Source organism: Primulina tabacum, chromosome 17, assembly GCF_025594145.1.
Source record: "Primulina tabacum isolate GXHZ01 chromosome 17, ASM2559414v2, whole genome shotgun sequence".
NCBI lineage: Eukaryota > Viridiplantae > Streptophyta > Magnoliopsida > Lamiales > Gesneriaceae > Primulina > Primulina tabacum.
In genome coordinates this window covers 33839996-33855777 of record NC_134566.1, presented here as the reverse complement: position 1 = coordinate 33855777, position 15782 = coordinate 33839996, and the positions used below count along the sequence as shown (strand labels likewise).

The window sequence follows — 15782 nt, the reverse complement described above, 5'->3', positions numbered from 1 at the left end:
CATTTGCAAAATACAAAATTATCAACACTTCCAATGTTCAATGTACCCCAAAATAAATGTTTCATGACAAAAGTTCAAAAGCTTCCCTTCCTTGATATATGACTTCTTCCTACTGGAAAATCCATTTTTCATTCCTTTTTATTACCTGCATCACATGACATTAACTGGAATGAGATAAAACTCAGTAAGTAGAAAGCTATACATAACAAGTACATATACTGTGAGAGATACTCGTAATCATGAAATTGGCCAATGACATGCATGAATTAACTATCATTTCCTTGGCTTTGATCATGGGAAATTTCATTGAGGCAATTTAACAAATACTTGGTAGGCAACAATAGAGTAATAGCTCCTTATCAATGAATTCAATGGTATTCTTGGATCAATGAACAAGTAACAATACATACATCAATAATATAACAATGGAAGGAGCTAGACATCAGTAAACATGGCTTATATACATATATATCATGTGAGCATTTGAAAGGAAGCTTCTACTTGCAGCCCACAAGCGCTATGATGATCTTGAATGAATCCTACAACAATAATCACAATAATAACCATAAATCATCACCAATAATCCAATGAATCAAAGAACCCAACTTAACCCTTAATATTTCAAACCCTTCCAACTCCCAAAAATATAGAAGTCTTACCTTGTAGCTTGAAGTCTAAAGTAAGAGACACTAAAAATTCTACTAGAACCCTTGAACATGGAGTGGAGATTGAAGGGAAGAAAATCTTGAAGGGAGAAGGCAAGAAACGATCAAAGAGAATGAGAGAAATGAGAAGTGAGTAGAAGGGTCTAGAATTAAGTTTAAAAGCCTTCAAATACACCAAAACGTGTTTTAGAGTAGCAATTCTCGCACAACTAGCGCCGCGGCGCCGCCCGCATGGCGCTGCAGCGCCCGTGCTACGGCGCCGCGCTGCCCTGCACCAAAAATACACCCCAACTCACCTTAAATCCAGCAGCGCCCGTGCTACGGCGCCGCGCTGCCCTGCACCAAAAATACACCCCAACTCACCTTAAATCCAGCTTTTTCCAATACCATTCCATACCAATGAAATTAGCATCCCAATACATCTTCAATTCATCCAACACAACCATCAACAAAACTCATTCATTACCATAACAACACTAACCATAAACATAACTCCAAACAATATCCATATTTAACTATTCCAATAAACATATCCATAACCAATAATCATTAAAATATCTATCATCATACATTATCACAATAAATCATAAATTACACCATCAACAATAACATGATAAAAGATCGGGATATTACACAACTATCCCAAAAAAAAATATAACAAATACATATACCAAAAATAAATGCATATGTCATGAAATTTCACGAAAATAATAAATGCAAATGATCATTTAATAGAAGAGAGGGTCAAATTTGTAAAAATACAATTCTATTTTTTTAAAGGAAATATATTTATTACACAAATATATTAATTATAAATTTGATATATTATATTTTGTCTGAAAATAACAACTTTATTGATAGACATGTCTCTTTTATTTAAATTAAAAGTTTGAATTTTTAAAGTTGTAATAAAAATATAAGAAAATATGTAATAAATTATGAAAAACCGACGAACGTAATATTATTTTTTGTTTTAAAAACTTGGAATAGAACATAATTACATATAATTATATTAAAATATTAAGTTAATTTAACATAAACTCTTATTATCTCCTACTATATTATTAAGAATGTGACTATTATAATAATAATTTTGTATATTTGTATGTCCACTTAGTTATTACAAATACAACTAAAATATTGGAAAAAACTTATACACAATCTTTAATTAATTGACAAAATATTTTTAACTATTTAATTTATTTTTCACGCAAGCAATACGCAATGACTACTAGTATCAGATAATTTTGTGGGACGGCCACACATGGCTTTGCGCCATACCAACCATTTCAATTTTCTGTTTCCCTTTCTTTCAACTCCAAAAAAATATCACTCACAATTTTTTTCCAAATCCCATCCATCACCAAACCCCCCCGCAAAATGGCCGCAACGCCGACCATAAACCTTCAGTGGAACAACCCCTTATTGTACCAAAACAATCTTATCCAGGGTCATGTACCATTTCATCCTTTCAAGATTCGCACAAGTTTAGGCAAACTTCGCGCCAAATGCTTCTTCATCGGTAACATTCGCGTCAGCGATGCTTCCATTGCCCATCTTGCTTTCAATACTAAAGCATCAATGAATTCGAAAACTGAGCAAATCCCAGTAGGATTTGTCGTTCAGACCATAATAAAAGCCCTCAAAGCATTCCAAAAACCCGCGGTGGCTGCAGTGCTTGTGGGGTTACTGTTGATGTGTGATCCTGGTTCCGCCATGGCTGCTTCTGGTGGAAGGATGGGCGGAAGTTCGTTTTCTTCGCGGTCATCAATGTCGTCTTCGAGGAGTTACAGCACTCCGAGGATGGGGGAGGGGTCCGGTTTCTCGTATTCGGTTCCATATTATGCACCGTCTCCTTTCTCTGGCGTTTATGTTGGCCCTGCAGTGGGTTTTGGGTCCAGTTTCTTTCCTATTATGCTTGCGGTTGCTGCATTTGTTTTGGTGTCCGGATTCTTGACTGGGGATTCTGAAAGTAGTGTGCTCGCTGATACTGAAAAAACAACTGTGCTGAAGCTGCAGGTATAATTTAATATCTAGACTCGGTTACCTTTGACAAATTCGTTGGCTTGTTTATTTCTACATGTGTTAGTCTTGGAGCTGGTTTGAATTGATGTTGAGTTTTTGTGATTAAGATTATGCATATATCAAAGTCCTTTTGTCATTAGCAGAGTTCTACCTATTAACTTTTTGGATGCTACTTGCCGACCAGCTTCAATTTGTCTTCTTTTCTTACTTGAAAGGGTGAACATTATTTATGTGATAACAACTTAAAAACCATATTTTAAAAAATTTAGTGATTGCTTTCCTTTGGATTAGAGGTGATAGATTTCATCTGAAAAAAGTTAGAAGCTTTTATTGAGCAGATGAGTACTTGTGGAACGTCTTTTAGTTTTTGACCAGGATGAAGTTGTATTCACTGTTTGGGATTGGTCAGAATGAGGGAAGGAGTAGAGAGAGTCTCAGTCTGAATCTAAACACACCAAATCTTCTTTAACAATAACGATAACTAAATCTGATGTGGGTTCCCTTAGAAAGTTAGGATATGGGTCAGGAAACATTAAGCTTTCACGGCAGCCGTCTGTATTAAGTTTGGATGCACCAAAATGTGGTTTGGTCTATTTAATCACAGTCAGCCGAGTAACTCTTTCCATGTTCTCTTTCTGCTGATGCGGGGTTGTATAAATTTGAACACCGGGGTGGATTTTCTTCTACTGCCAAAGCATGAGGGATCTTTCTTTCCATGGCAGTAGGAGATATATGAAGAGATAGCTTGAGTAATTCTAGAGTTTGAGCATTTGATATCCCGATGTATGGAATTATTGCGAGCCACCCAAAGGAATCAGACAATAATAAACAAAATTAGCTCCTTATTTTGCCTTTTTTCCCTCCAATCGTCACCTGACTTTTAGGTCTCCAACCTGTCAAAGTGATAAACGCCAAAGAATTGAGCAAATTCTGTCCACATATGAGTGGTGATCTCACTAGAAAAGATGATATGATCCATTGTTTCCTCATTTTAACAACATTGACATTTAGAAGCTAATTGAACTCCCCGGGCTTTGAGAATATCATCAACTGAGATCCTCTTCGTTAAAAACCTCCAAGAGTTATTAACGAGCTTTCTGGACCAGATTCTTGAAATAACAAGCTTTATTCTATGGCTCACAAACATCGGAACTCCCAAGTAAGTGAAGGAGAGAGCATCCTCTGAAAAGCCAGTAGCTGCACCATATGCCCCTATTGTCCTTGCCTCCTAGATGTGCATTTATTGAAGGTGAAAGGCGAACCCTTGGCTTCACTTATTAGCTGCCCTGAGCAAGACTCATACTGATAAAGGAACCTAATCTTCTTGACAGCTTTATGATTATTGGCGTGGGGATGTCATCACCATATGCAAGATAGGAGATTCTGAGTGACACCCTGAATAGCAAGCTAACTTCTTATTAACTAAGACTAAGGCATCCAAAACAAGAGAAAGATACCCCGCCATGATAATGAAAAGCAGAGGTGAGAGAGGCTAGCTTGTCTCAAGTCTCTGTTGGACTTAAAGATCCTGCATAGGATCCCATTGATGATGACTGTGAACTAACCGTTTGAGATACGTCTATTTATAATATCAACGAAAGCATCCGAAAAACAAAAAGCAGAAAGCATACGAAAATAGGAAGTCCTATCTGATCCCGTCATAAGCTGTAGCCGTATACAGCTTCAACACCAAGTTACCACCACAGACTGTATAGTTGATTTTGTGAATAAGCTCTTTGGCCAAAAGATTGTTGTCAGAGATCAATCTCCCATCAACAAAGCCACTTTGGGTAGGAGAAATGAATTTCCTTAGCCAGCGCTTGAGTCTTCTTATGAATAGCAAGTCCTTTAACTTACCTTGATGTATCATGGCTCAGTCCCTTTAAACTATGTGTACTTTGACATATAGCAGTTGAAGAATTAATGGTTTAAGATATGTTGTCATATAGAGTAAGAATAACACCGAGGGTCATGTTTTTGAGGACTGTTTTATCAGTGGAATTCTAAGATATGAGTGGTTTCTAGCTATTGTTGCCAATAGTTTCTCTAAAATATTTCCAAACCTTTTTAACAGTTATATATGTTTTGTTGTCTCCTTTTTTTTTCATGTATCTTCTTTATGTCATCTGTCTCTTTCGTTTGGTTTAAGGTTGGGCTTTTGGGCTTGGGGAGGTCGCTCCAAAAGGATCTCAACCGGATTGCTGAACTTGCAGATACATCTAACTCAGAGGGTCTGCACTATGTGTTGACTGGTAACATGTTTAATGAAATTACTTTTGCGTCCTTAGTTCTGAACATGATATGAATGTCTTGGGAAGATAATGCTGATAGATACCGTTTCAAAGACATTTATTTTCTGAATGAATAATGCATGAAAAGCACATCCCTTGTGAATTTTGGGTTGTCTCTAATAGAATTTTCATTAATGGTTGTGCCTGAATTTTGTCGAGGTTGTGTGCAGTGCTGCATACATCTGATGATTTCAAACAGATTGACTCGCAATAGAGTAATCAAGATTAAAACTATATTGTCAAAGATTTCATTTTTCATGATAACCCATGAAGCTCTTGTAAAGCATCTTATGTTCTCTCCACACTTTGAGGAGTCCTCCTTAAGTGGATGTGATGTGTGACAATGATCTCTTGTTTCAGACAATGGAATGTTACGTTCCTCAACAAATGCAGCGAATTAAGAATCCCAAAACAGATTAAGAACAATTTATACTGGATTTATATGGCATATATTGAATGAAAGAAGATAATAACCCAGAGGTTTCCTTCTGTACAAACCCTCCCTAGCTGAAAGCTAGTAAAACTCACAAGAAAGTTAAGAAACTGAATGACCAACTATCGTCTCACTTAATACATTTTATATATTTCCCTTGCATGAGCCTCTCCTGATTCGGTCCACTAACCTCTTAAAACCTAGGCCCATAACATGGAACCTCTGAATCATAAAGTTGGAGAGTTGTGCAGATTTATAAACATATATTTCTCTCATCCTTTAATTGGTTCTACAAATTAATTTGAGGATGTGAGATCTCTGGTGACAAAATAATCGATAAATGTTGTGTATCCACAAGAAATGAATATTGGATAATTACAATACATGTCATTCATTGTCTTGGTTGCGGAGACATGTGTAGAAGTAATTTCTGAGCTCGATTCTTGCCTGGAAATGTTGGAAGTAAATGGTTTTTGGCTTAGTAGAGTAAAAACTGAATATATGGCATTTAAGTTTAGCAATTTTAGACGCAATAAGCCAATTGTTAAGATAGAAGATTATGAGTTACATGTGAGTGAGAGCGTTAAGTATCTAGAATCATTTTTGCAAAGGATGAAGAGTTTGATAGAGATGTATTGCATATAATACAAGTATGATGGTTGAAATGAAGGAGTACATCAGGCGATCTTTGTGATCATAAAGTACTTCTAAAGCTTAAAGGAAGTTTCACAAAGCGACGATTAGACGTACTATCCTTTATGGAGCTAAATATTGGGTTATGATTCTAGTGCATGAGCGGAAGATGATTGTCGCCGAGACGAGGATGTTAAGGTGGATGTGCAAAATATTACGGGCTCAAATGCATTGGACCTAGAAAATAGGAGTACATTATAAGCAAAGTTGGGAGAAAGAAATAAATAAAAGAGGTGGAGAGTTGGTTAGAGGATTAATTCGTGTTTATTGCTTGTTTTTTCACTAGCGTGAGCTAGGTAGGAAAGAGTGTTCTTCTTCTTGTGAAAGGATTCAATCCTTGGCTGAGAATATCTCTTAGATTATAATTACTATTAAATCAATTCATGTTTCTTATTTATTTTGTTAATCCTTTTAGATTTTGATTCGTTTAGAGATTTGGTTTCTATCACGGACGTATGAGGATGGACAAAATAACAAATGAGAAAATTAGAGAGAAAGTTGGAGTTGCGCCTATTGAGGAAAACCTTTGAGAGGCGCGATTAGGAAGGTATGACATGTACTCGGCGACCAATAAATGCCCCAGTAAGGCGATATAAGACCATGACAACTACACACATTAACCGAGGATGAGCGATACCAATTAAGACTTGGTTAGCAACAGTAGAACATGATAAATTAATTTAAATATAGATGAGAATATAGTAGTGGATAAAGCACAATTCGTAGGAGGATTCATATAGCTGATCACAGGGATTAATGCTTGATTGTTGTTGTATAATACATGTCATTTCAATCATATCCCTATATGTGTGATTCTTAATTAGCCTCTTACCCCGGAAGTTATGCGTCCTAGCATGTGGTGTATGCTGAGTCATCCTTCATTTTGTCACACTGACCGTAGAAGAATAATAGTTGTTTCCTCTATGGGTGCATACAAGTGTCCAAGGGAGTGGATGATTTGCCATATTTTTATCCTTAAAATTCTTAATTTTTGTTTATCTCTTTGAACTTATTGCTACAGTTGAACAATTTTTATTTTGTTGCAGAAACAATACTCTCATTACTCAGGCATCCGGAGTATTGCATCTCAGCTCATTCATCTGTAAGTTGAAATTTTATTTTATCTAGTTTCTTGCCATTCTGGGGTTGGGGTTGGTGAGAGTTAAAAACTCAGTTGTTAGGCTGTTGTGTACCCTGCTTGTCATGGATTGGAATATTGCAATATTATTATATTATACTTGTGACACTTCATTAATCCAATTTGTTTTCTTTAGTTTTCAATTGCACATGAGTTGTGGTATCAATTCATGATGTTGCTGTGGGAAACCGACTATTCTACAAAACAAGCTAGTCGGTTAGCCACTATTCAGAACGTTTCTCTTGACCTTGTTAAAATGTTATTTCATTATATTCTTTGCGGTAGAAAGGATTGTCCATATTTTATCAATGTGCATGCAAATGTTTTTGAATCTTGAGTGCTTATATTTGCACTTCAGTTCTTACTTCCTGCCCTCCATTTTTCGCTACACTTTGTAAACATTTAATAATGAGAGTGAATTATGTAAGTAGCGGACTGCTGAATTTTACAGTTAAATATTCATCGACTTTTTACCAAGACCTCACTTTTATGGGAGGCTAGAGTGGAAATTGTGCTTGGTATTCCCATTTTTTATTTCACTGGAACTATTCCAGACATCAGGAAGCTGGTGAATGCCTGTTTCTTTCATTTTGTATAATTCCTACTTCAGAGTGAAAAGTTTCCATACATTCTAATTTGTTTGATTGTGTTTACAAGAGATAGCAAAAAAAGACCATGTGACTGATGCACATCATATTATAGTGTGTATTTGCCTATTTGATTCAAACATGAATGATGGGATTCATCTTTATCTTAAACTATTTAGATGACTTATCAATATCTTTAAGTTTGTTTCGTTCATCTATCTTTCGTTTATTTAGGATTGGTTTAGATTATGTTGTTTGATTTCCTAGTTAAGTCAAATTCTTGATTGGATTATATTTTAGTTTTTTATTAAAGGCTATCATTAGTCTTGGTATAAACAGTTTTGAGTTTAATAAAAAATGATAACTGAGAGTTTTCTCAATTCTTGGCGTCTCTGTGTTTGCCTTACATCGTTATTGATTGGAGTTTTATTCTGGATCAAATCATTTTATGTACTAAGGAGTAAAATTTCTTTGAAACGACATGGTCCCAGCACTTCAAACAAATTTTCTTGTTTTCTTTTCAACCTGGTTCTCTGATGATGCTTATACTTGATTCTTTAATGAAATATAGTTGTAAACAATATCTCAGATTATAGAGACAGTCTGGCATTTCCTTTAATCTTGGAATGGCCTTTTATTGGCTATTGATTTGGTAATAGAGCGGGTTATCAGAATTTAATATTTGTCCAATAATAAAGTAACTAAATAATTGGATACTGATATTTTTTTCCTGCAAGCGTAATTCTTTTTAATTTCTCATGTCAAGTTTATTTTCTTTTTTATTGGCTTCATTTTTAGAAATTGATATCATGGTTCTAGATAGTTTAACTTTTAACATCATAGCAAAAATCCCTAGTGCAAAAAACCTCATCTTGTAATAGTAATACTAGAGAGAGATATAATTTTCTTTTCGTGTATTAAGTTTGCCATATGACATGCAGGTTGACGTGAAAAAGAGCATAGAGGAAGGGGAAAGAAGATTCAATCAACTTTCAATTGAGGAACGTGGGAAGTTTGATGAGGAGACACTTGTAAACGTAAATAACATAAAGAAGCAAAGATCGACAATCCTGAGTTCAAGTGGATTTAGCAATGAATACATAGTGGTAATAACTAGTTTCCCATGACTATATTCATTGAAAAAGAAACATATGCCTACAAACTCTTTTTTACATTTGAGGAACTATCTTTAGGATGTATTACCCATTGTGTATTATAATGTTCATATCAAGTGTGCTCCTAATGGTTGGTGCTGAGTTTGTCATATATATGTGAAAAGGTTCTGGTTACTCTGTCGTTGTATCTTCACATATTTGTTTTGCTCTAGATCTATACCTAGTTAGTGTGCTAATGAAAATTCAAGTTGTAGCATGACTTAATGCTGAAACAGATTATGTTTGATTAGAGACGTAATGTTTCTTCTGGTTTTCCGTGTAATCAGCTTCCTTGCCTCCTTTTTTACCTCACGGGCTTTGATTATTTCTGTTGTGAAATTTGAGCGATCTAGTTTGATTTTTTACTTTCTGGTGTATGACCCGTTTATCCTTTTGATTATTTTGCCATATACCAGATTACAGTTGTGGTAGCTGCAGTGGGAGTACATAAGCTGTCTTCTATCAACAACAGCACGGACTTAAAGGAAGCCTTGCAAAAGCTAGCGTCAATTCCCTCGAGTAGAATTCTGGTGAGAGAAGAATATTTACCACTAGTAACCTCTAAATTTGTTTCTGTCATTTACCATCGTGCAATTTTGTATTCTTAAGTGTAGGCAGTTGAGGTGTTATGGACCCCTCAAAATGAAGGCGACGTGCTTTCAGAACGGGAACTACTTGAAGATTACCCCTTATTGCGGCCTCTGTAAGAGGTGGAGAGCTTCCTGCATCTATTATTATAAATAGGTTTGTATCTAACTATTTTACACTCCTCTGTTGCCAAATAATGACACTTAAATGTGCATGATACAGAAGGTATTTTTAGAAAAAATATTGAAGGGTTTGAGTATATGTGAGCACGAAAAAATGTATTTCAACTTTAGACAGGTTATGTGTAAGAGCATGTTCTCTATTTTCCTGAAGCTCGCTTGCTTCTACTGCCGAAAACATTTGTCCGTGGAGTTTCATTTTTGTTGTTACCCTTACTGATCCATTTATTAATAATAATACAAGAGATGTGACTAAACATGCTTTATGTTCAAATTTCTTGGGTACAAATCGGGTCTTAAAAATGTTGGGTAATCCATTGTTACGATTTAGCTTGCGATAAGACGCTAGTGTCATGTGCTAGTTGTTTGCATTCAGCGGGACATATGCGTTCTTCCACCAAAGATGTTAAGTAAGGCTAACCAAGTCAAATAATACAGGAGAATTCAAAAAGAGAAATTATAACTTTGAGAAATCGGAAAACCAAATTATGATTGTTGATCATATGCGCGCACTGTTCGTGCCCAGCTACGTGCGCAGGGTCTCACAGAAACAGACACTGGAGCGCACTCGTGTGAGAAGGACGTGCACCCATGCACGACGAGCGTGCAGAAGATGATTTGTGTGGACGTTGCAACTACAAAAGGGCCGCAGCCCTAGATTAGCAAGGGTAAGAGAGTCATACACACGGAAAATCTGAGAGAACACAAGAGAAGGAGTTGGAATGCGAAGAACGAAGATCGAACACAATTGATTATATATTTGATACTCATCACGTGGGAAAGGGGATTGAAATTTAGTGTTCTTGTTTAATGGACGAGTTGATTTCAGTTGTACAACAAGACAATAAAAATTAAATATAGTAGAGACCAAGTAAACTCGCATATCTAGATTCATTCTCTTATTGAATTCAGTTACTTGTGTGTTCGTGTTGTGATTCACGTATTTATTAATTTTTCAACGATCGAAAACATGATTAAATCTTATGAATACATTTATGTTATTTTAATTATGATGCTTACTATACACTTTAAATACATAGTCCATGTGGGAAATCATAAGTTTACTTACTCATATGCTAAAACTTGACATCGTATATTTGCAATAAAAAAAACTGCAACACGTCTTTTGTGTCACTGTTGGTTGTGCTGACTATCATATATCACTTTAGACCAATGATCAACAAAAACTACTCTGGTATAGCTCGTGGAACTATCAATGCCAACAATTTCGAGCTAAAGTCAACATTGATCAATGATAGGTGTCGTTTTTGCCCCTTTTTATTTTGTCATTTCATCACATTCATGCATGTGTCGTGAGATTTCATGTATTTTTAGTTATTTTTATTATATGTTAGGCATAAACAATGTTTTTCATGTGTTTGAGTTGATTTGCAGGTGATATGGGCAAGAAAGATGGACAAGATTCAAGAAAAGTGCGCTAAGACGGATGAAAATGTCCGCCCCAGCGTGCACATGGAGAAGATTTAACAGGAAAACCGGGACAAGCGCGCTGGATGGGCACGAAAAAAAATATGACACGGGCGTGCTGGGAAGGTTTTAGCCCGCCCTAGGACGCCCGCAAAGAGAACAAGAAGATTTTGCGAGGTAGGCACGCTGGGGCGGAGATTTTTCCCTGCCCTAGTGCTGCCGAGAAAAAGTTTGTGCGAGACAAGCACGTTGGGGCGAGAAATTCAGGAAAAAAAATTTCTATCGATTTCTTTCCATTTTTTGGATGTTGCCTACTTGATAAAACCCTGGCACACGTTTTTATGGGACGAGGAGTTTTTTATCAGAAGAAGGGCAACCACACGCAAGGAGAAAGGAACCAGATTCAAGGCAACTTGTAGAATTCAGAATCTTTTGAGCAGTGTGTCTTCCCCTCTTTGACTACACTAGTATTTTTAGTTTAAGAAAATTCATTTAATTTTTGTATTGCTTATTTCAACATGAATTTTTGAAACGACCTCGATTTTTTTTCCTAATCATAAACCATAAGTTCTAAAATACTAAACTAAATAAAATAACTTAACATAATCAACAATCATAATAATTTAACATATGAAATCTCAAGTGTATAAAATAAATCATCGACTAACCAAAAACTCATAAATCGACATTTAAAAAGATCAACTAACAATAAAATAAAGCATAAAATATCTCTAAATAAAATCATTAACATAATCTTTAAATCATTTATCTAACAAGCTAGTGTGGAAACATAAAGGCCATCGGGTGTGTACTGTTGCACTCGAGCAACTCAATCGTCACCCCCTCCCATAAATCATCAAATCATGCATCATACGAACATAGTGATTCTAAAAACTCAACACGTTCTAAACATGGATAACAAATCATACATGTACAATCACATGCATTACAATCATACTTTTATTTAAAACAACCTTTTGAACATTAATAAACCATTTAAAATCATTTAAGCATAATTAAATCATCAATTGTAAAATCATTTTAAGCATAAATAAATCCTTTAAAACTCATTTAAAATAAGTTTTGAACATAAATAAATCTTTTTTTAAAAATCATTTAAAAATAACTTTAATCTTCATCATGAATCATATGTCATAAAATTATTTTAATTATAAGCTTTCAATCATATATCATTTTGGGTGAGCTTTTATTCTCGGTCGACTGATCAATCTTACACTCCACATGGCCCATGGGGGTGTGCACTAAGCTCCACCATTGAAATACGATCGTCGAGGTTCCCTCGGAGGCCTTTTCCCATAGATGGGTTCTCTTTGGGGCTTTTTCCCATAAATGGGCTCCCGCTGGGGCCTTTTCCCATAGATGGACTCTCTCTGTGGCCTTTTCCCCTCACGACATCCCCATAAAATTGTAAGTTCACCGTTCTCAACATAAACAGATCCCCCACAAATCATATATCATATGTCACAGTCAATTCACATCCTCAAAATATTTTCCTTTCCTTTTAAAATCATAAAATAGCTAACTTCCAAAAATAACATTTTAACAGTAAAAATTGCACAGCTTCACAATAAATCATAAAAATACATATTATCATCAAAATCGTCATTTTAATCATATAATATCATTTAACAATCATTATGATCCTTTGGGACGTTGCCAAACGTTTATGTATTTTCCTAAGTGTAAAATTATCGTTTTGCCCCTAGACGTAAAAATTCTCAAATTTATCTTTTTATCACTTTTAATGACATGGGATTATTATAAATAATTATTTAAGCTTAAATATAATTTTTCGTAATTTTATAAAGCTTAAAGCTAGGTTTTTCAATTAATTCTTTAATAAACATTTCGTGCGACGATTAAATCTCGAAAAATTCCAAAACTCGTTATTTTGATCCCAAATTTTAAACATAACATTTTTATTATTTATCCTACCCTTGGGAGCCATGAACCACACCCGTGGACCCATGGTTCCAATTTTAGCCTTTTAATTTTCGAAATTGACACATTATCGAACCACCTGAGCCATCTCCCAATTTACTCGAGCCATGGTCGAGCCACCTCGAGCCAAACCCAAGTAGGGGTGGGTACGGTACGGTAAAATATCGGTATGGAATTTTTCCATACCAATACCGATACCGGAAATTCGGTATACCGCACATTCGGTATACCGAATTTTCGGTATGAAAAAAGTTCATACTGGTACCGTACCGACACCGAAAATTTTGTCGGTATACCGAACTTAAATTTTAAAAAAAATAATAATAAAAAATTATTTTCGGAAATACCAAAAAAAAATATTCTGTACCGATACCTATACCGAAAATTTAGGTACGGTATGATACCGTACCGAAATTTTCGGTATACCGATTTTTTCGGTAAGTTCGGTATTTTTTCGGTACGATTTTTCGATATTTCGGTATTTCGGTATTTTTTCCCACCCCTAAACCCAAGCCAACCACCTAGGCACCCTCCTGACCATCCCTAACCCTTGGACCTAGCCCCTGACTCACTCAAACCCTGCTGGACAGTAGACCAATTGCATGTGTATGTGTGCGTGAGGTGTTCTAGTTGCACTAGGACTCCTAGCTAGCCTAGGGCTCTTCTAGCCAAGCCACCACCGAACCACCATGACCCTAACCGACCTTGGACCACTCCCAGACCCAACCCAGACCAGCCCAAGCCCATGAACCCAAGTAGCGAGCCACCTGAATTCAGAACACCACTTGCGCGCCCTTGAATTCCTCAAAATCTCTCAAGCCAGCGACCATTCCAGCCCCTGACCCAGCCCTTTCCCATCAACCTTGGACCCTGAAGGACCTACCCTGAGCCACCCAGCCCCAGTAGCAAGCCCTCTTGGCTGTTGTCACTTTCAACAGATCGCGCGAATAGTCCCTACTCCATGGGACTCCTCCAAAGCTACGCGCGAGGGCTAGGACCCTTCCTGACCCTGACCCTGACCCACGGTTTCTCCAGCCTTGTTTCCTCTATTATTTATCATGTTTATTCCAATCATATTTTATCATGTTTTGGCAGCGTGTCCGTTGGTTTCAAAAAAGTTTTCATAAAAGCGTAAAAACATCGTATTTTTGAAAATAAACGTTTTACCGTAAAGATATTCGAACACATATTTTTTTCACACATAAACAATTAAATAAAGCATAATATGATTTGTGTGATGTTTGAAAGGGTTTAGAAAACGTGCATTTGCGTTTATAACGCTCGAATATACGATCTTCGGCGAGGGTGCGACGTTGAACGACCGGACGACGAAGAACACAAGCTTTCTTCTTCCTTGAAACTCACGAAAATTGTGTGTGTGGGTGTGTGTGTGTATTTCAGCTGATATGATATGAAATTGTGGTGTTTTAAAAGCCTAGGTAACTTATTTATAAATAAATTAACGTGTTAATGGGCTTTGGTTTTGGATTTGCAAGCTTAAGGGTAATTGAGCCTACTTAATTTAATTAAATTGGGTCAAATAAATCTTATTTAATTAAATAATAAAAGTTTATAAAATAAGTTTATCAAAAATAATATTTTTGATCTTTTAAAACTCCTTGTTTTCCCAAAACCGGCTTTTCGGGAAAAATCGAGCTCGACTCGTAAAATAATTCGAACTCTAACATTTTTAGAAAAATTAAATCATTTTTAAATCATATTAGGAAGTCTTGCCATTAAAAAATACATATTCTTGTCTTGGTCGTCCCCGATCTCCTTTCCCTTGCCTATTATCGAATATTCGGGTAAAATCCATAATTTCATGTAATCATGTCATATTATCATTTAATCATGCAATCATACATTTAATCATATAATAAATATCATGCTAGCATTTAAAATCAATTAAATAAAACAATTAAACAAATAAAATGATTTGCATGCACGCAGTTTACGTAGTGTGGTTTTTCGGACCTTACAATTCTAGTAGATAAACTTTTTTTTTGGGGATTTAAGGAAATTTTACCCCGATCCATTGTTTGAATTAATTAAATACTCGACTTTTGCTTCATTCTTGATTATTGTTGTTTTTCTTTGAATTATTAAAGTTTAGCTGATTTTGATAATATTTTATATTGCGAGTGAGCTCGAGAAAATAATTTGCAATAGAAACGAGTAATATGCTTCGTGGATTTACAATTGTATAGACATATGAAATTGAATCCACGTTGATAATCACACACCAATAGGGAATCCTGTCAAATGGAATAAAAAATGGTCGAGAGTAATTATAAAAAATAACGAGGGGTATGTGAACTGAAATTCCTAACAAATTTACTTCGTATCTGATTTTAATTATTCATTTTGTCTTGCGTATTTAACCTTGGGACCACTGTGTTATTTAAACTCTAGTAGTTAACAAATCAATTCAAAATATTGTTTGCTAAAGAATATACAATTGACAATAATATTCGTGTAATACAGTTTCGGTGGAATGATATCCATATTTTTATATACTATATTATAACTTGCATCGTGCACTTGCGATCATTTTGAGCTTGAACTTTTCAATAATTTTTCCTGGATATTTATACTTCAAGTAAAGCTCGGTCAATCAAATGGTTAAGCTGAACAGTTCG

General features: G+C 35.6%; 1 protein-coding gene across 1 annotated transcript; it reads left to right on the top strand.

The window, feature by feature from the left end:
* Positions 1 to 1945: 1945 nt before the first annotated feature.
* On the top strand, positions 1946 to 9906 carry LOC142531011 (FLUCTUATING-LIGHT-ACCLIMATION protein 1, chloroplastic). Its single transcript, XM_075636988.1, has 6 exons — positions 1946 to 2684; positions 4840 to 4942; positions 7154 to 7209; positions 8774 to 8938; positions 9403 to 9516; positions 9601 to 9906. The coding sequence occupies exons 1-6, from the start codon at positions 2046 to 2048 to the stop codon at positions 9691 to 9693; spliced, it is 1170 nt and encodes a 389-aa protein (XP_075493103.1). The 5' UTR covers positions 1946 to 2045; the 3' UTR covers positions 9694 to 9906.
* Positions 9907 to 15782: the final 5876 nt, after the last annotated feature.